The sequence below is a fragment of the Trachemys scripta genome, chromosome 1 (assembly GCF_013100865.1).
Source record: "Trachemys scripta elegans isolate TJP31775 chromosome 1, CAS_Tse_1.0, whole genome shotgun sequence".
NCBI lineage: Eukaryota > Metazoa > Chordata > Testudines > Emydidae > Trachemys > Trachemys scripta.
Window position 1 is genome coordinate 234,500,958 of NC_048298.1, and position 20,077 is coordinate 234,521,034.

General features: G+C 39.6%; 1 protein-coding gene across 8 annotated transcripts in view; it reads left to right on the forward strand.

Annotated features, from left to right (window-relative positions):
- NCK2 (NCK adaptor protein 2) overlaps positions 1 to 20,077 on the forward strand; it is a 161,002-nt gene that overhangs the window by 105,446 nt on the left and 35,479 nt on the right. For all 8 annotated transcript variants that reach the window (XM_034758051.1, XM_034758057.1, XM_034758055.1 and 5 more), the window contains one exon: positions 485 to 726. In XM_034758051.1, the coding sequence (XP_034613942.1) occupies positions 501 to 726 (226 nt within the window). In that variant the 5' untranslated portion in view covers positions 485 to 500. The remainder of the gene's footprint in view (positions 1 to 484; positions 727 to 20,077) is intronic.

Below are 20,077 nucleotides of genomic sequence, written 5' to 3' on the forward strand. Positions count from 1 at the left end.
AGAATGATGTAATGTAGAAAGTCTGATAATGAGGATGGAAAGGAAAAATCTTATTTGGACTGTACTACTAGTTTTCTTATTAAGAACAGGATCTTAAAGAATGTAGGAACAATTTTATAATTGTGTGTATAGAGACTAAATGTGTTATATATGTTAAGTTTAAAAACTTTTATAGCTATTCTTGTAGCCTAATAACATTATATAATATTCCAGAAGAAGAAAGTTGAACACATGCTATGACTAGAATTTATTCCCAGGATATCCTAATTTAGTGAGAAAATAAAATAATAATATTAGTTTTAAGAAAGGTCAGTTTGATTATTGTATTGTTTGGCAAGCCAAAAAGGGATGATTTTTAAAAAATTCTTCTGTATATGCCTGTTTTTCCCCAAAGGAGTGTACGTTTACACACTTTCATGTTGAAATAATGGAGGGGGGTACAAGTATAGTGTGTTAATGAACTTTTTCCACTGTTTTGTGGCAGAGGGACTCCATGAAAGATGACAGAAGAAGTTATTGTTATAGCAAAGTGGGATTACACTGCACAACAGGACCAAGAACTTGACATCAAGAAGAATGAGCGTCTTTGGCTGCTGGATGATTCCAAAACATGGTGGAGGGTAAGAAACGCGGCCAACAAAACGGGATATGTGCCATCAAATTACGTGGAGCGAAAGAACAGCTTGAAGAAAGGCTCCCTGGTTAAAAATCTAAAAGACACATTGGGTAAGTACGATGGTACTTTTGCTGGGGTCTGATAGAATCGGTGACTTTTAAATTAGGGTGTTAAAAATGAATTTGTCTTAGAAAAAATAATGCTCTGGGGGATTTTGTTCTCATATTAAGGGATAGTGTTGAATGTTTCAGAAAAAAATATTTGATTGCTGTAATCAGTAAAGATTTCTCTCATATCGATGTGAAGATTAAAAAAAGCAAGAAACATTTTTTCTTTTAATTCAGATGCCACATGTTCATAGTGATAGTGCTTGATTTTTTTCATTAACTTAAGAGCATTTTCTAACTCTTCTATTCTCAAAGAAAGTACAAGTGGAAGCATGGAATTGAATATCAGAATATTTCAGCCATTATCTATATCTGCCCATCAATTCCTCACAAGAATGCATTAGCCACATAAAGAAAAGTATAACTGCTTACATTTTTAAGAAGTTAGGTTGTGTTTTGGTGAGGTGTATTTGGAAATCAGATAATACGTTGTATGCACATGTTTAATCTTTTCACCACTAAATTCTTTGCTTTCATTTGCAAAATACACCAGATATGTGACTCTTGCAGATTAAATAAGAAGCATTCTGTATTGGATTAAGTACAATAGTGTAAATCTTGAAAGGGTTTTACTGTGAAATTAAAACACTTAACTGGGGCACTGTTGTGTTGTTTTTTTAAATACGACTCACACAGGGCCTTATATATCCAATGTCCTTAAATACCCAGTATGTCTTCCCTGTGAAGGTACTTATGCATTGTGATCAAGTCACCTATGTCTTCTTTTTGATAAGCAAAACAAAATGAGCTCCTTAAGTTTCACTGTAAAGCATTGTCTCTAGTTCTCAAAACATTTTTGTTTCTCTTTTCTGCATACTCTCCAATTTTTCAACATCCTCTTTAAAATATGGATGCCAGAACTGAACACAATTTTCCAGTATCAGAGCTACAATTATCTCCTTCCTCTTCACAATTCTGGTTATACATCCAAGGCTCACATTAGCCCTTTTGCCACAACATCATGCTGTGAACTCATGTTGAAATGCTCGTCTCCTATGATCCCCAAATGCTTTCTACAGTTCAGTTCTGTAGCTTTGGCTTGCACTAGTTGGTCCTAGATGTATAACTTTGCTTTCAGCTATATTAAAACATATTTTGTTTTAATGGGCTCAGGCTGCCAAGTGATCCAGGTTGCTCTTTATGACTGTCTTGTCCTCATCATTTACCATTCCAACACTCTGTGTCATCTGCAAATTTTGTCACCAGTGTTTTAATATTTACTTCTAGATCCGTGGTTCTCAAACTGTGGGTCGGGACCCCAACGTGGGTTACGACCCCATTTTAATGGAGTGGTCAGGGCTGGCTTAGAGTTGCTGGGGCCCAGGGCTGAAGCCCTAGCCCCACCGCCTGGGCTGAAGCCCAAGGACTTCAGTCCTGGATGGCAGGGCTCAGGTTACAGTCCCCCTGCCTGGGGCTGAAGCCCTTGGGCTTCAGTTTTGGCCCCGCCCGCCCAGAGCAATGGGGCTCGGGCTTTGCTCTCCTCCCGAGGGCACCAGGGCTTGGGTGGGCTCAGGCTTCTGTCGTCCCCCCCGGGGTCGTGTAGTAATTTTTGTTGTCAGAAGGGGGTCACGATGCAATGAAGTTTGAGAACCCCTGTTCTAGATCATACATTAAAATATTGAGTAATGTCAAGCCCCAGTACCAGTTCCTGCAGAATCCCACTAGGAAGGCCCCCAGGATTCCCCATTGACGACTACTTTTTGAGATCCATCAGTTAGCCAGTTCTTAATCCATTTAAAATGTGCTCTATTGATATTGTGTAGTGCTAACTTTTTAGTCAGAATGTTATGCAGTACTAAATGAAACACCTTACAGAAGTCCCAGTACAGTAGAACTTCAGAGTTACGAACACCTCGGGAATGGAGGTTGCTCGTAACTCTGAACGAAACATTATGGTGGTTCTTTCAAAAGTTTACAACTGAACATTGACTTAATACAGCTTTGAAACTTTACTACTAAGAAAAATGCTGCTTTCCCTTTATTTTTTTTAGTAGTTTACGTTTAACACTGTACTGTATTTGCCTTTTTGTTGTTGCTCTGCTACTGCCTGACTGTATCCTCCTGGTTCCAAATGAGGTGTGTGGTTGACTGGTCAGTTCATAACTCTGGTGTTCGTAACTGTGAGGTTCTACAGTATATTACATCTGTTCAGTTATCTTTGTCAATCAAACTTATAATCTCATCAAAGAATGAAATCATGTTTGTTTGATAAAAACCTATTTTCCATAAAATCATGTTGATTAATATTAATTACATTTCTATCATGTAATTCTTCATTATTAATTTCTCAGCTTTTCCATTGTTGATGGAATTCCCCTGATGTCTTTAGCTTCCCTTATCAATTTTCTGCACTTCATAATGTCTGATTTATACTAACATATTTTTCATATGTTATACGTTACTGTTTTATTTCTAATTGCACCCTGCACTTCACCACTGAACCAGGATGGTCTTTTAGCCAACGTTGTCCCCTTTCTGAATTGTGGAAGCATAGCTTTTTAGCCATCTAATAACTGCTCTTAAAGAACTCCCAATTTTCATTCACATTTTTCTGCCTATATTTTTCCTCCCAATTAATTTTGCTCATAATTTTCTTTGGTTTGGGGAAATTGGCCCTTTTAAAGCACCAACTATATAGATTACTGGTTGGCTCTCTTCTGTTTGCCCATAGTGAATGTAATTAGGTCATGATCGCTGGTCACTAGGCAACCACCAACTTTCCAGTGATTGATTAATCTTTATCCATTATAATGAATTTGAAAATAGAATTGCCTCATGTTGGGGGCAATATCTTTTGTGTTATAAAATTATCTATCATTTTCAGAAACTTTAATGATGTTTTACCTCTAGCTGCATGAGATCTCCAGCACGTCCCTAAACTGAAGTGCCCCAGAAGAACACAATTTTTCATGTTTCAGTTTGTTGCTATAAATCTACCACACAGATTAAATGCCTCTTTCTCAGATGAACTATGAATAAGATCAAATGTTCCTCCAAGGATCACTGAAGGAAATGATGCTTTTATTAATTTTTGGCATAGATTTTAAGGCCACAATGAAGCATTATGATTATATAGTTTGGACTTCCTTTATAGTATGGACCAAACACCCCTCACTCATTAACAACTGGAAGTGAAGTAAACTATAAATCCAATCAATCCAGTAAAGGATATACTGAAGTCAGGGGTATGCTGGATTTTGTCCTTATCAGATTCTATGGAGAGTTTGCTTACTGTGCATGATTTTTATGTAGGTGGGTATATATGTGTATGTTGTCTTTGTCTGAGTGTGTATGTTGTCAAAGGGTCAACTTCCAGATACATCAGTAACCACACCTGTATTCCTGATCCACCAAGGTATGTAAGGTATTACCATCATATTTTGTTAGCAGCTATGGTAAGAGCAGTAAAATGAGCATCTTTTATCACTAAAATTGACTTGACTGAAGGCTAGTCAAATGTTATTTAGTAGCTCATTCTGCAGCCAGGCCCCCCCACCAAGAATACTTTGTCTCTGGCTCTTGCATTTCATCCTGATTTTTGTAGCTGCATTATCCAAAAGAAGTATGGTTGTCTTGGTGGGTCATTGGTAGAGTTGCAGTCATAGATGTATCTGGGTGTTAACCCCATTGATGGCTTTGAAAATCAGGATCAAGACCTTGCATTGTCAACACAAGTAGATAGGGAACCAATTTAGGAATTGGAGAGCAGGGATAATGTGCTCATGTTGACTCTTTCTGCTGAAGAGACATCTACATTCTACAAAAGCTGGAACCTCTACATTGCTTCCACCTTCCGCTCTAAACACACACAGTTAAAATAATCCAGTCTGGTGGTGATGAAAGTGGATCATTGTCATCAGATTCTAATTCAAAGAGAAGGGGTGAAGTCTCCTAGCAATTTAAAGATGGAAGAAGGCATTTCTTGTCACTACTACTACAACCCAGCGTTAGGGATGAGTCCAGAGCATGTACCACTTTGAATAGGGGTAGATTTCTTCAGTGATAGGATTTAACTGTCCTCACCAGTCATTGAAACTTTTCTCCCTCATGATCAACATCACATCAGTCTTGCCTAGATTTATTTCCAGCTAGCTATTCTTTTTCCAAGTGTTGTTCTCTTGCAGACCTTAGCCATCTTGATAGCATTGGCTGGATCTATAGAAAATATTAATACAGCAGGATATCATTGATATAATGTTGAGAGACAGCCCACAATGTCTTGTTACCTCTCCATGTGATCTCATATACTGAAGCAGAGAGGAGATGGGATAGATCCCTGTTTGACTCCTCAGAGGAAGGATTTTTGGGAAGAACAACAGCTGGATGTTGCCACTCTATGAGCTCTATTAGAGAGGAGTGATTGGTGCTATTGTAGTGTTACTCCAACTATGTAAAGCAGATCATCAAGATTTTGTGGTAAACTGCTGTTTATTTAGTATGGGTACTGAGTCCCATATCCAAAATAAAAGAACTTGAAAGGGAACTCAATGTATACATCTTGTTTTATTTTCATTGAGTAAATTTCATTTATGCCTTTATATTATGATCAGATAAAATATTTGAGACTGTAAAATAGTCACAAACCTAGCATTATGGGCCTAATCCAGCCTATAAAGTTAACTGCATTTTCATAAAAATAAAATGTGTTCAATAAAATAGTAGGTTACTGAGAAATGAAACCCTTGGGCTAAGGAACATTTTCTGACAAAGAAAATGAAGACATTACAATTTCTAAAGAAAAGTTTCTACAAAAAGCCAAGGAAAATAATCTGAAACTGTAGTGAGCAAGTTAATGAAAAAAAAATACCATGGTACTCATTTATTGCCTGAAGCAGGAAACTTGAAGGTAGAGAAATGTATAATAAAGCATTGTGGTGGGTACTAGCACAACTCCCATTGTAGGGGTGCTGTTGAAGTGTGAGAAAGAGGTTCCAGATTAGCAATTACTTTCAGGAATTTGAGGATAAAAATAATCTCCGTTTTTAAAATGCTTCATAGAGTCACCCTCCCTGTACCTTGCTTTGCCAGATGCAGATGATAGCCCCTTGATCTAATCATATATGAAATGCTCAAAGCAGTACTGAAAGCAAAATTGCTGTATAGTGCCATGCCAGTGAACTTCAGTGCTAGGTGGCAAATGGAACAAAATTTATTCACATTTATCTATTTATAATTACATGTACTGTATTGTAGTCCTTGTGTGAAGTTATCTTATTAATATGTGAAATCTAACTTATACCCTACCACTTAAAGGATTTGCCACTGTAAGTCTGAGCAGAACAATTTGTTATAAATCTTAATTTACTATACGTTTTCGAAGACTTCTGTAGAATAGGTAGAGTTACAGTAAAATACTGTAAAATTGAATAAACTGAAGTCCAAGTGGTTTGATCCATGTTTTTAGCAAGAACACTACTGAATTAATTCTGTTTTTGTTGTTACAGTAACACCAAAATGTGTTAGGTCCTATACAGTGTATGAGAAGTTAGTTCCAGATCAGAGTTATAATCTAAATAAATCATATGAATTCTATTAATTTAATATAAATATCTTTGTATTACAAGGTTTTAGGAACAGTTTATTGCTAAAAATATACAGAAATGAAATGCCTTTCTCAGATAAACTGCGAATAAAATCTAATGTAAAATAAAAGCACCAACACAGTGTGTGTAGATCTGTTTTATAGGATTAAGGACACTTGCCCAGGCCAGGGAACAGACCAGTTTATCGTTTCTTAGTGATTTCTTGTGAAGACTTCTGTTACAACTTCATAGTTAAAATTGCTTTGAGATTTGCACTTAAAGCTGAATTAAAATCCCTTTGTTTTATAATTTAATGATTGAGTTTAGTCTTCAAATTTAGAACAAAAACTCATCATTGGACAATTGAATTTTCTGTGTATTTTGTATTAGTAAAATATTTATTACCTTTAGTAGAGGAATCCTTTTTAAAAGCTCTCTTTTTGAAATATTGCTTTCTTTTCCTCACATTTGTTTCAGTTTCTGGAGCTACACCATGGTACCCACGAAGACTCAAATTTTATTACAATGTGTGTGCAGGTACACCTCCCAGTTTCTGGCCCTCAGCTCTCTGGTCAACCTTTGAAATTAAATAAATTTTTATCTCCTTATTCAGGATAACCTAAATAAGTTTTGACAAGATTAGCTGATGGCGCTGTCATGCTTCTTTGGTGTAATGATAGTAGAACTAAAAATGCAGAAATATCTTTCTATTATTGCTGTTTCCATCTTTCTTCTAGTATCATAATTCACTTAGAGATTTTATTTGGCAGTTCAGTTCCTCATCTGTAAAAGGAGGATTGATTTAGGTAGCACAAAAGGTCTCAATCAAGATCAGGGCCCTGTTGTGTCACGTGCAAACATGTAAGCGGACAGTGTGACTGTATCAGTGCGATGACTCACCTGCGTGGCACCTCCTGCTGGTCGTCCTGGGAATTAGCTCTTCCAGCCCAGAGTGCCCTCTGCAGGCTGGTGTCTCGCCTGCCACTGGACCCCCGTGTCCCTCCCGGACTCTGGTGCCCCTCTACATCAGGGTTGTGCCCCAGCAGTAACCCACAATCTGGGTCTCCCCACCTAGGAGAACCCCCAACCCTCTATCCCCTCCTTGCCTCAGTGGCTACTGCCAATCATCATCTAGCCCCGCTCTCTGGGGCGGAGTGCAGTCTGTAAACCCACTCATCATCGGCAAGGGGGTTAGGACCTTCTGCCTTTTCCTATCCTCTGGGCTGCCTCTCTGCAGCCCCAGTACCCTTTTGTAGACCTTTAACTAGGCCTGCAGCCTGAGGTTTTGCTAGGCTGGAGCTCCCCAGTTCCCTCTACCCTTCCCCAGCACTGTTCCACCCTAGGTACCCTTCTCATCTCCCAGGCAGCCAGGTCCTTCTCTCTCAAAAAGCTAGAGAGAGAATGTCTCCCAGTATCTGGCCCTCAGCCCTCTTATAGGGCCAGCCGTGGCCTGATTGGGGTGTGCTTCCCCCAATCAGCCTAGCTTTTCCCCAGCCCTCTCCCAGGGCAGTTTTAAGCCCTTCAGGGCATGAGTGGGGTGACCACCCCACTACAGTGACGCTGCCTCGAGTCATCTTATTACCTTTGCCTCCAGTATGAGGGAGTCTTTCCTGTGGTTGCTGGATGTCAGCTCCTGTACACCACCAGTTTCTCTGCCACTCAAACACACTCCTCAGAGCTCTGCTTTATTTGCCTTGCAGGTTACAAAAGGTATACCAAAGCCCCCAAACCCTGCAGCGTTCAGGCCCTGTCATTGGACACTAGCAAGTTTGCTGTCCCCAAAGGGAACTGTAATACACATCAGCTTTTTTGATTCAACAGAGGGTTCACACTTTGCCTGATAACACAGCAGTTAGGTGTATTTGTAATAAAAATAAGAATAAGTTTATTAACAAAGAGCAAAGATTCACAGACTCAAATGAATAGAGAGTAAGAATATTGGAAACTGAATGGTTACATATGAAACAAAAGTATAACATGCTTCTAAAAGTCTAAACTTAGCTTTAATAACTAAAATCCTTGTCTAAATAATTTCTCATCTAAAGCAACTTTCCAGCATCACCAGCCAGCATGGCTGGGATCCACCATCCATGGATGCAAAAAGCTCTGTCCTTCTTGCTCCCTGAATGATGAATAACAGGGTGCTGCAGACATAGTCCTGTAAACCTTTGAAGTATATGCTTTTTAAGTGAACACCCAGAGAAAACTCTTCTCCCTTGTTGTTTGTTTTCTTGTGTGCTCAGTTCCTGTTGACTTCACAGTTCTCTGTTGATTTGGTATGTAAGTGTAGCTTCCAGTGCGTTTTGCTTACAATGCTTAAATTACATCATAGACAGGGATAGGTGAATAGATCTCCGTTGTCTGGCAGAAAACCTGTTTGTCAGCTCTGCCTGGTTACATAGTTTAAAACGGTTATACTTAGACTTCAGTGGTTCAGGAACCAAATTAGCAATCAACATTATCCAAAAGAGCCACAGTAGTTGGAATGCATTGTTTCATTTACTTGTGTGTGTGTGTGTGTGTACACATACACACTCTCTCACACAGCAAAATGACTATTCTACAATTGGTTAATACAATTGTATTTATATTCTCACCGCAAAATGACTGTATTCTACAATAGATTAATAACAGAATAAAAGCATCCTGATTGGTTAACATCTTATATTGGTTAATAATCAAATCATACGGTGTTTTAATATCATGTGCTGCAAAGAGCCACAGGAGACACATTAAAGAGTCACTTGTGGCTCTGAGCTGCAGTCTTGGTGTCACTGGTTTAAAACATATTTTAGTATGTAGACATAACTCCTTTCACACCAGCTGTACGTATATCTTGCAATGCCTATACTGATTAGTGTGTCACTGGCTTTCATGTGATACTTTACACGGCATTATTTTATGGATACATTGCATGAAAGTGGTATGTTAGGTGTAGTGAGTTTGTCAGGCCTCATAGGTAGGGCCCTGCCAAATTCACAGTCCATTTTGATCAGTTTCACAGCCAGAAGGTTTTAAAATTGGTCAGTTTCATGTTTTCAGTTGTTTACATCTGAAATTTCACAGTGTTGTAACCATGGGGGTCCCAATCCAAAAGGTACCCAGAAGTAGGTCTGATCCCCTCCCCTTCGAGGGCTGCCATGCAATGGAAGGACAAGTCCTGTCCCTTCCCAGCCCAGCAGGGACTCACAGCTAGGAGCTCCTTGGCTGGGGTGCTTCCAGAAGCAGGAGGATTTTAGACCCACCTCCACAAGTCTCTTCCAGCTGCAGGAACCTCCAAGGCTGGAGCTTCCTGCAGCAGGGAGAGGCACTCCGAGGTGGGTCTGATCTCCCCATGAGAGCGGCCATGCAGGGGAAGGACAAGTCCTCTCCCTCTCCAGCTCAGCGGGACTTGCAGCTAGGAGTTCGATGACTGGGGCGCTCCCAGCAGCAAGGTTAATATCAGATTTCAAGGGGAAGGGCTTATTTCACAGTCCGTTACACATTTTTCACAGCCGTGAAATTAGTAGGGCCCTACTCATATGAGTTGCTCTTACAGAACTGTGAACCCTTTGCCAGTTGCCATTGAGTGGTTTTGTGGGTCACAGAAAGTCCTTGCTCCAAATAGAATACAGGCTAAGGCCCTAATCCTCCAAGAAGCTCCACATAGGAGGAGCCCCACTGAAATCAGTGGTGCTCCTCATGGATGCAAGCCTCTGCTTGATCAGTACTCTTTGCAGGATTGGCAGCTAAAAAGAGTGGGAGGAAGGTTTAGAGAACGGGATATAATATTCAGACAGACTGATCCAGGGGATGGCATGAGCAAACTGATCAGGGTAAAGGCATGTGTTTTTAAAAATATTTGTGTTATTCTATGATTACTTAGTTTTAGGGATGATATTGGGGTGGGACACTTGAAGTTGGAGTGGGCGAGAAACTGAGGGAGACAGAGGCAGAGAGGGTAACAATTGACAGCTGGAGAGTTGTGATGATAGGCAGAATGAAGGATGACCAGCAATCAGTGGGAGAATGGGAAATCAATCTTTCTAAGTTGAGTGATTATGTGAGCCGGCTGTGAAGGTTCCACCAAGCTATTGGAGAGGGGTGCCTGTTGGACCTAGTGCCCTATGTAGATTCCTATCAATTTGGTGAGTGTAACAGTGGGGACAGGAAATCCCTCACTTCCCCCCGTGTCCTTAGGTGCAGCTGTTGCTGACTGATTTAGTGAAGGTTTTCTGAAATTCTGTGGAATTTTCTCAATTATTCTTAAGACCCTTTTGTCCACAAGATCCACAGTTCCATTAATCAGCGTCTCCCAACCAACCTGCAGCCTACGTAGGCAGAACCAGACCATTGAGCCACTGACAAAGAGGGCATGGCTAGCCACACATAAGATCCTGTCAGTTTTTCATTCTGCCTCCATAGCTGCAAGAAAGCTTTAAGCAGAACTTCTGCTGCAGAGAAAAAAATCACACACACACACACACACACACACACACACACACACACACACACACACACACACAGAAAAGAAAAAATAGTTTGCTTAAGTATAGATTTTTATTCAGTAGTATCCAGTTGTGTCTCTGAGCTTCACTTCTCCCTCCCTTTTGCTGGCGATCTAAGGGTCCAGTTCCTCTCCACTGCTGGGACTCCATTGGTGCTCCTGGCCTACCTCTATGGAGTACAGTAAGGAGGAGAAAGACATGAAGGTAAAAAAGATGTGTTCTTGCTCCACCCCACTGGTAAAGTACCTGGATGGTCTCTGCATTTACAGCAATGAGGAGAAACGTCGAATAATTAGCTTGTGGCAGAGATCTTCAAGGTGCCCTCCCCTAGATCAAAGTGCTGGCATAGGAGTCCTTCACCGGCATTTTTGTCCAGAGTATATCAATACGCATTGTCCTAAGAGGGTTTAAGAGAAGAAAGAGTTCTTGCAGACACAGGAGCCCTTGAGTAGCCACCTGGTAAGACGGAGAATTTTCAGTCTAAACAGGAACCAGGAGGTGGAAAAGCCTTTTCAGTGAGAATTCTGTGATTTCTTAAGAAAGCAGTTTTCATTCTAGATCAGTTTAGATCAGTGATGGGCAACCTGCGGCCTATGGGCCACACGAGGTCCATCAGGGTAATCCGATGGTGGGCCACGAGACTGTTTGTTTACATTGACCGTCCGCAGGCATGGCCACCTGCAGCTTCCAGTGGCCGTGGTTCACCGTTCCCAGCCAATGGAAGCTGCGGGAAGCAGTGGCCAGCACATCCCTGCAGCCCACTCCACTTCCCACAGCCCCCATTGGCCAGGAACGGCAAACTGTGACCACTGGCAGCTGCGGGTGGCCGTGCAAATGTAAACAAACTGTCTGGCAACCCGCCAGCGGATTATCCTGCTGGGCAGCAGATTGCCCACCACTGGTTTAGATTCTAGATCTGCCTCTAGAGGAAACTTATAAGAAAGACAAGGTAAAGCTAATTGGCTAGTTTTTGGGTGGTCTCACATGAAGAGGACAGCGCTGTTCTGAAGGCATCATCTCCACTTGTGTGCATTTAGGAAGGCTTCTACTAATTTCTCTTGTTTTAGAACTTGGCTGAAATTCAAGCAGTGGTGCAGGAAATGTGGTCTCTTTCTGTGTCTTCTATATTGTAGATCTTGGAGTTCTTCCAGAATGTTTGAACAAGAACATCACTATTTCAACCTTAAAATGTCAAGTGTCTGCATTCTCTAGCATCCTTACCGCCGTAGGCAGGGAAAGGATTTCTGTTCGTGCAGATATAAAACATTTCCTCAGAACTACATCCTTAAATCATCCTTCTAAGATTCATTGAGCTTTTCCATGGGACCTTAACTTGATTCCTTAATGCCCTGCCCTGACCTGATATTCTTGTGAGCCCCTCAAGAAGGTAACTATTCATTTCATTGTTATTAATTTGGCCTGTCTGGTCACCATCTGTTCCTCCCAGATGGTATCAGAGTTTGGGGCCTTTTCTACTGAAGAACATTACTGCACAAATTCATTGAGTATCTTGCAGATAACTGTGCCTTTAGTTGGCTTTGGAAAGAAAACAGGGAGCCAATGGAAGTTGCAGAGCACATGTGGAGGAGATGGTACATAAACTGAAGTTTCTGTGGTGCTTCCACCTTTACCCTAAATTCAGTGGATTATCAGTGGTGGTGTCGCATTAATGAATCACATTAATGAATGAACTAGATTTTCATACAGGAAGGAGAGCTATAGTCTGCTGGTATTCTAAATTAGTTGTTTTAAAGAAAATAGTGATAAAAATCAGTTTCTCAATTTTTATTTCTTTATAAAGACACAAACCAATTAATTAAGTTAACAAAAATATACATTTAGCACTACTGTGCTACTCAGTATTTAGGATTAGGTTTAATCTAATTTATGTGCTGCTGCTTCTGCTTGGGTGTGTGGTTTTTTTTTTTTTTTTTTTTTTTTTTTTTTTTGAGGTAGAAGGGGCAGAGGGGAGCTGGGATGTTATCTATGTGTTTAATTCCTGAGTATAGTGGGTGAATGGAAAAAGTCGTGAGGTACTGTTTTGTTATTTTGGAGAATAGTTTATTTTGATTGTATCTTTCAAATAGTTAACATCTTATCCCCAAATTAATTTTATATTCTTTTAATTTATAATTTTCTTAAGATTGAAAGCATTGATACTACATGTATTTTTATTGGTTGGTTATTTCTGGCATGCCCACAGCATGCTAGACACTGTATAAATACAAAGGAAGGCACATTCCCTGACCCACATTGCTGTCGTTTAAATTATGCCTTTTTTATATTTTGGTGATGTTGCATTAAAACATCTTTAGTGGAATGTGATGGAATGTTTATTATTATTTTGTACTGACTGCAAGTATTTAAATGCCATCTTTCACTATAATATCTGGATGCACAATATAGTTTGTTACAAGGTTTTGCACAGTATTTTTAATAAGTTAATTGAGTGGAATTCATCTAGAGGACTCAGTTATAGTGGTGTTTGACCCATAGGAATCTTTTTAAATAATATTCCTTGCCATATTTTAGTAGGATTGTGACATGATTTAAACCAATCTGGTTGTAGAAATGTCTGAATAATTTCACGTTGAGGTTTCAACAGGGTCTTCTAGCTTTCTGATTGATATGGCATGTTTGTACCTGACATAATGAGCTTCCGAAAGAATATATACAATTATCTTTATTAGGACTGTAAGCCTCCATTTCTATATCATAAATAGAGTTGGCAATTTCTGGAATTTACCACAGCATACTTCAAACAGAATGCTATTTTGGGGGGTGTGAGAGAATAAACTGTCAAAATATTGAACCCAGTATGTAGACATTTAGCCTTTGAAAACTCATTAGGAAACTGTTGGGTTTTTCCCAGCCTGAGGATATGCTAAAATATGTTCCTCTCTCTCTCTCTCTCTCACTCACTCTCACCCCTCCCTGTGAAAGGGTTCTATGAGTGTAATAACTGCTATCCTTCACACATGTTTACTTCCTGTTCAATTCTAATTGGTTTTATTAATGTCAACCTAACAATTTAGATTAATAGAATATATGGTGATTTTTTTTCAATGATCTCCAAACTATAACCAGCAAAAACTTTTAGACATCTACTTGTGATTGACAGTTGAAGCAGTTTTTAAGCAGAAAATGTCATTGAGATGAGTGTTTCCCTAAGAGAAGGGCACCAAAAGAGGGGGAAGGGGATAAATGAAAAATATTCCAAATAGCTATAATATCTGTTTCATTCAAAGGAGAATGTTGGTTTCTGACCAGATATTGAGTTATTTGGCTTTAGGACATGTGTCTGACAAAGTGGGCATTCACCCACGAAAGCTTATGCTCCAATACATCTGTTAGTCTTTAAGGTGCCACAGGACTCTTTGTTGCTTTTTACAGATCCAGACTAACACAGCTACCCCTCTGATACTTGGCTTTAGGATGTTCATCTACTATTCATTTCATAAGAACGTAAGAACGGCCGTACTGAGTCAGACCAAAGGTCCATCTAGCCCAGTATCCTGTCTACAGACAGTGGCCAATGCCAGGTGCCCCAGAGGGAGTGAACCTAACCGGTAATGATCAAGTGATCTCTCTCCTGTCATCCATCTCCACCCTCTGACAAATAGAGGCTAGGGACACCATTCCTTACCCATCCTGGCTAATAGCCATTAATGGACTTAACCTCCATGAATTTATCCAGTTCTCTTTTAAACGCGGTTATAGTCCTAGCCTTCACAACCGCCTCAGGTAAGGAGTTCCACAAGTTGACTGTGCGCTGTGTGAAGAAGAACTTCCTTTTATTTGTTTTAAACCTGCTGCCTATTAATTTCATTTGGTGACCCCTAGTTCGTGTATTATGGGAATAAGTAAATAACTTTTCATATGGGATCCTTTCCAAACCCCTAATCATTTTAGTTGCCCTTCTCTGAACCTTTTCTAGTGCCAGTATATCTTTTTTGAGATAAGACCACATCTGTATGTAGTATTCAAGATGTGGGCGTACCATCGATTTATATAAGGGCAATAATATATTCTCCGTCTTATTTCTCTTGACTCCTTCCCTATGAAAAGCCACAAGAAATACTGCATTTAAATTTAAGACATCTAAGTGCTGCCTAATGGCTATGTTAATCTCCTGCCAATCTCTTATATTTGTTTTATATATCAGGGCCATGGTGGGAGGTTGTATCTCAGGCCTAAACAATAAGAAGACTGGTTTTACTCAGGGCCTTCAGTAAGGCCATTTTTCTTTTCAGAGATCCTTTGTAGATCTGGCTAGATTACCTGATATTGAATAATAGCTATTTTCTGAACTATAGGCTTTCTGAAGTTAAACCTCTTCTCTGGAGGCCTTCTTGCTGGGTCCAAGTTAGGAAATAATTTTAACCACTCAAGATACAATTATGCAGGCCCTCATATTGAATCCTTATGACTAGAGTAGAAAAATTTCAATTGAAATGTGTTTCGTCTGAATTTGTTGATTCATCAAAATCTAATTGTCCTGCATAACCATGTTGATTTCAGCTAAATTCGCCAGAAACCAGATAGGTTTCTGATGGAAACCTGCTTGCCAGACAAATTTCCTAGTGAAACCTGCCTGGTTTCCTGCTAGTTTGCCCACCTGTTCTCCTTGGCAGCCTGCTTGGTGGGTTGCCAGGGAGCTTGGGATTCCAGCTCTTTGGCAACCTGGGCTCCCAGGATCCTCGGCTCCCAGGAAAGACAGGCAGAGAAAAGTAATTCTATTTTTCAGAAAAATTATAAATTTTTTATTTTCATTCCAAATCAGAACAAACCACATTTCTAAATCTCAAAAGACTCTGTGAAGCGAAATTGCTGTTCTCTGTGCAGCTATACTTATGACTGTGAAAAGAAAGTTGTATTCTGATTCAGAAGTCCAGACAATATGAATTCCTGGATTGGTTGAGTAATACGGAGCAGTCCATTTTCTGAAGTAAGAAAAAGCTTTTAGCATATGTAAATATAGAGAATAGATGTAAAACAAAGTAGTAGTTACTGTTTGATGTTTCAGAGTAGCAGCCGTGTTAGTCTTTTGTTTGATGATTGTTTTCATCACGGATGTCTATTTGATGATCCTTATCAGACATAGGTTAATTTTTAGTTGGTTTACATACATGATACATGATCATATGTAGTATCTTCACAAGAAAATGGATAAAACTGTAATGCTGTTATTAATTGAATAACTAGCTCTGTACTACTATGAAAGATGAACTTATTCATGTATAAGAAACATAAATCATAGCAAAGTATTGTCAAAAACTTGTCTTGGGGGAAAAAAATGGGTTGCATTTACTCAACAGCTTTTGCTACCAAATTTGCAGATATGCATTACACACATTGTATTACTTCTAGAGAAACTGATTTTATAGGATATGGGAAAGAAAGGGACACCACAAAATTGAAATCTAGTAATTTTTAAACAAAGAGTTAAAAGTAGGTTCAGGTAATACAGCTACTCCTGAGCTCCTGTTTTAAAAGTTTACTATTAAAAAATATTATCTCCTGCTGTTTTTGAAAGACCCACACAGACAATTAGAGAAATTAATTGCTGTCAAATGCAAAAAAATAGTTTTATATCTAATCTCTCTAGTACTTGTAACAGTAATAGTTTTTTTTAAATGTTCAGACCTAACTGTAATTTTTAAATAGACACATTTTTAAGCAAGTTCAGTGTCTGTTTTGAAATTAACATTTTGGAAGTATTTTGGCTAGCATTTCAGGATATCATCTAAGCTATTTTTTCCCTTCTCCTTTATCCTACCTTCTATACTTTTGTTTTCTGCAGATACCAAACATTTCTCCCACAGCCTTCCCACCAGCCAGAGGACCTGGTTTAGGTTTATTCTTTTTCCTGTAATTGATTTGATACACAAATGAACTATAGAAACTGAATCATTCACCCACTCTGTACGTGATTTCCACACATGTTAAACATGTTATATTTTGCACAGGCAGATTGCAGTCTATGAGTTTAGGTGGCAGGTGAACAATGAAGTTTCTTGCCGTAGCTATACATTATTCAAAATTTTGCTTTTGATGTGTCTTGATGTAGAATTGTGACTTTTGTATGGGGAAAGTTAGTATGTTTTGACAAAAGTAATAGTTTATTTAAAATATTTCAGAAGACACACAAATATTTAGATTAGTCATGGCCTGAGAAAACTGAGGCACTCCAGAGGGATCTAACAGAGTGAGATGAATGGACTGCAAGATGCAGATGAAATTCAGTGTTGACAAATGCCAGGTAATCCACACTGAAGAAAATAGTTTGAACTACTCAGGAGCTGACCGGAGCATGGACAAATCACTTAGCCATTGGGTCAGGAAAGAAGGTTTATTGTGTTTTCAGTGTCTTGAGTAAGAAGAGGATTCAGCGTTTAATGACAGCTTTGGATGTGTGGGGACCATGAGTGGTGTGGGAAGCATAGTTTTGTCAACAATAAACAGAAAATGGGGATGCTTTTGGAGGAAAAAGAAACTTTATTTAATGTTTGAAACTAAACTGCTCAGAGTATTCATGAATATAATTTAGAAAACAATTTTGTGGTTTTCAGGTTTTAGACAAGATGACTAAAGGTCTCTTCAATCTCTAGTTTCTATGATGCATGTTAACTAGCTCAACTTGAAATAGAAAATAAGATTACAGGTTAAACAAATTTGGGGTGTTGATTAGGACAAGGGAGATACATTGTGTAGTCACTTCAGTGTTTCTACTCTTCTGTTTATCTGAATGAGTAGACATAGTCAAAGTGCAAAAATGTGATAACTCATCAGTAACAACCAAGAACACAAATATTCAGGAGCATGAAAAGACTTAGTAAATATAGGCTTGCTTTGTAAATGTGCTTTTGTCTAGCAAAAATATTATATTGTATAAACTATAATTAGAAAATGGAACATAAATCTAGAGAAAAGGATGTGTTTGTCTGCTGCTAGAACAGAATTGTCAGATACGTGATGAAAATCACAGGTTCTCCTTCCTGATATTGCCTCCACAGAGGCCAACTGCAGGCCTAATCATAGAATCTCTTTTGAAGTTACATTTGATGAATGTGATGTTCGTCAAGCCCCAGCTCCTTGGGCTCAAGGACATGCTACCCCCACTCTGAACTCAAGTATATAAATAACCCATCCTAATGGTCCCCCAGCTCCTCTCTGTCTGCCAGGTACCTCTGTTTCCCTTGTGTTGTGTTGTGCAGTAATGAGGAAAGCTGTTAATTCTAATTTCTATTTAGTTCTTGTAGGTTCATTTAGTAGTAACTTCAAGTTTTTTTGTATAAACCGAACAACTTTATCAGTCTAACCCAGGGGTCGGCAACGTTGGCCCGCGGCCCGCCAGGGTAAGCACCCTGGCGGGCCGGGCCAGTTTTATTTACCTGCTGACGCGGCAGGTTGGGCCAATCACAGCCCCCACTGGCTGCGGTTCACCATCCCAGGCCAATGGGGGCGGCGAGAAGCGGCCCAGGGTGGTGAACCGCGGCCAGTGGGGGGCCGCGATCAGCCGAACCTGCTGCGTCAGCAGGTAAATAAAACTGGCCCGGCCCGCCAGAGTGCTTACCCTGGTGAGCCGCGTGCCAACGTTGCTGACCTCTGGTCTAACCATTAAGGCAGATACAACAAGAAACCAAAGGTTTAAGATATGCGTATCTTGCCATGTCAGAAAGCCTGCTTCAGATGGTCATGTTCTCCAAGTCCTTTTTTGAAAGAGAAAAAGGGCCACCAAACAAGAGTCCAAAATCTTCTCCTTTGCGCAGTCCATTAAGAGTGCAGTCTTAGAGGCCTTTGTTAAAAAAGGGTTTCTGAGCACAAAGTGGTGTGGCTATGAAACCCACCTTGGTGCCAAAGCCTGCTGAGTTTCTGCAGGCAGACTAGGGGTCCATCTCAAAAGAAGGTGGCCTGTAAAGATCACTTCATAAGATACTGCAGACTCCAAGATCCAGACCCCTTTGAGCTTTGGAAAATTCTGCTCTGACTTCCAGTGGCTCTAAAGAAGTAACAAGGTGCAGGTAGGAAAAAAATCACTGGCTGGGGCTTATGGTTTGCCTCCTCAGAACATACACTTTTTGACAAAGAAAGGGCCTCTTTGGATCTAGGCCATTTGGTTTTGTCCTCTGCTCTGAAGTGCCCATTGGAGTGTAGGATTGATCCACCCTTTCCCTGGATTACCAACAGATTCCTATTAAAGGTGTTAATAAAGGGGCTCTGAGGATTCAGCAGTGTTGTCAGTGCCAGACACTGATTATTCCTTTTTGGGCTTGATGCCCAAATTCTGTTGAAGTTTTCTTTGGAGTAGCTGTCCCCTCAGGTACAAGAGAGTATCTCAGTACTGTGGGAGCCATGGTTCTGAGAAACTCCAGAGCCTGGTTTGGTGCTATGAGGGTCTTGGAGCAGACAAAAATCTGCTCCTGGCCTTTCTGTTAAAGCTCCTCCTGAAATGGTGCCAGCCACCTATGTTATGTCTCAACCCTATTTATGCCTGTAAACTAGAGCTTGCCAACCCTCTAAGGGGAAAATTTAAAGGGAGGAAAATGAGCTAGTTGAGTGGTGCCTCTCAAATTAAACGATCTCTATACAACTTTTGTTATTAGATATATTTACATAAAACAGGATCTTTGCTACTTTGGAATTGATCTGCTCCCACTTCTTTTTCTTCACTTGAAACTAATCCTTTGTGATTTTTATATTTGCCTTCGCAGCAACTAATTGTTGTATTACAATGATTATGACTTCAAGTGAGGTGTAAGAAACAAAAGTAATGGGGAATCTCCAAAATAAAGTTGCTTTTTTCATACAAATGAATCTATTAATGAAACCAGGGAAAGAAAAATGCCAAAAATGTATCAGCACAATTGTTGCTAAACAGTGTATTTTAATCTTCTAAGCTCATGAAGTGATTAAATGCTTTCCTTTCCAGGAAGCACATCACTGGAGCTTCAGGAGTAGGGCTATCCTGACACAAATTATTAATGCAGTTTTCTAGAAGTAGAAGGCATGTTTTGGCCAGACAGAGTATACATACATTTTTTTTAGGGAGCTGTGATTACATCTTTGTTATCATAGGTACGCATAAATTCTGATACTGTCTTAACTTTGTTTTTACATTATTATGGCCATTCTGCTAAATTCCCTTTTTCAGTTACAGAATCATTTGTCCAGTAGAGTTGCATATAATAAACAAATGAAAGTTAGAGATGTTATTAATCCCTCCCACTCTGCTTGATGCCAGTAAGCGACTTAACAGTTAGTTCAGTTCTACTACTGGTAATT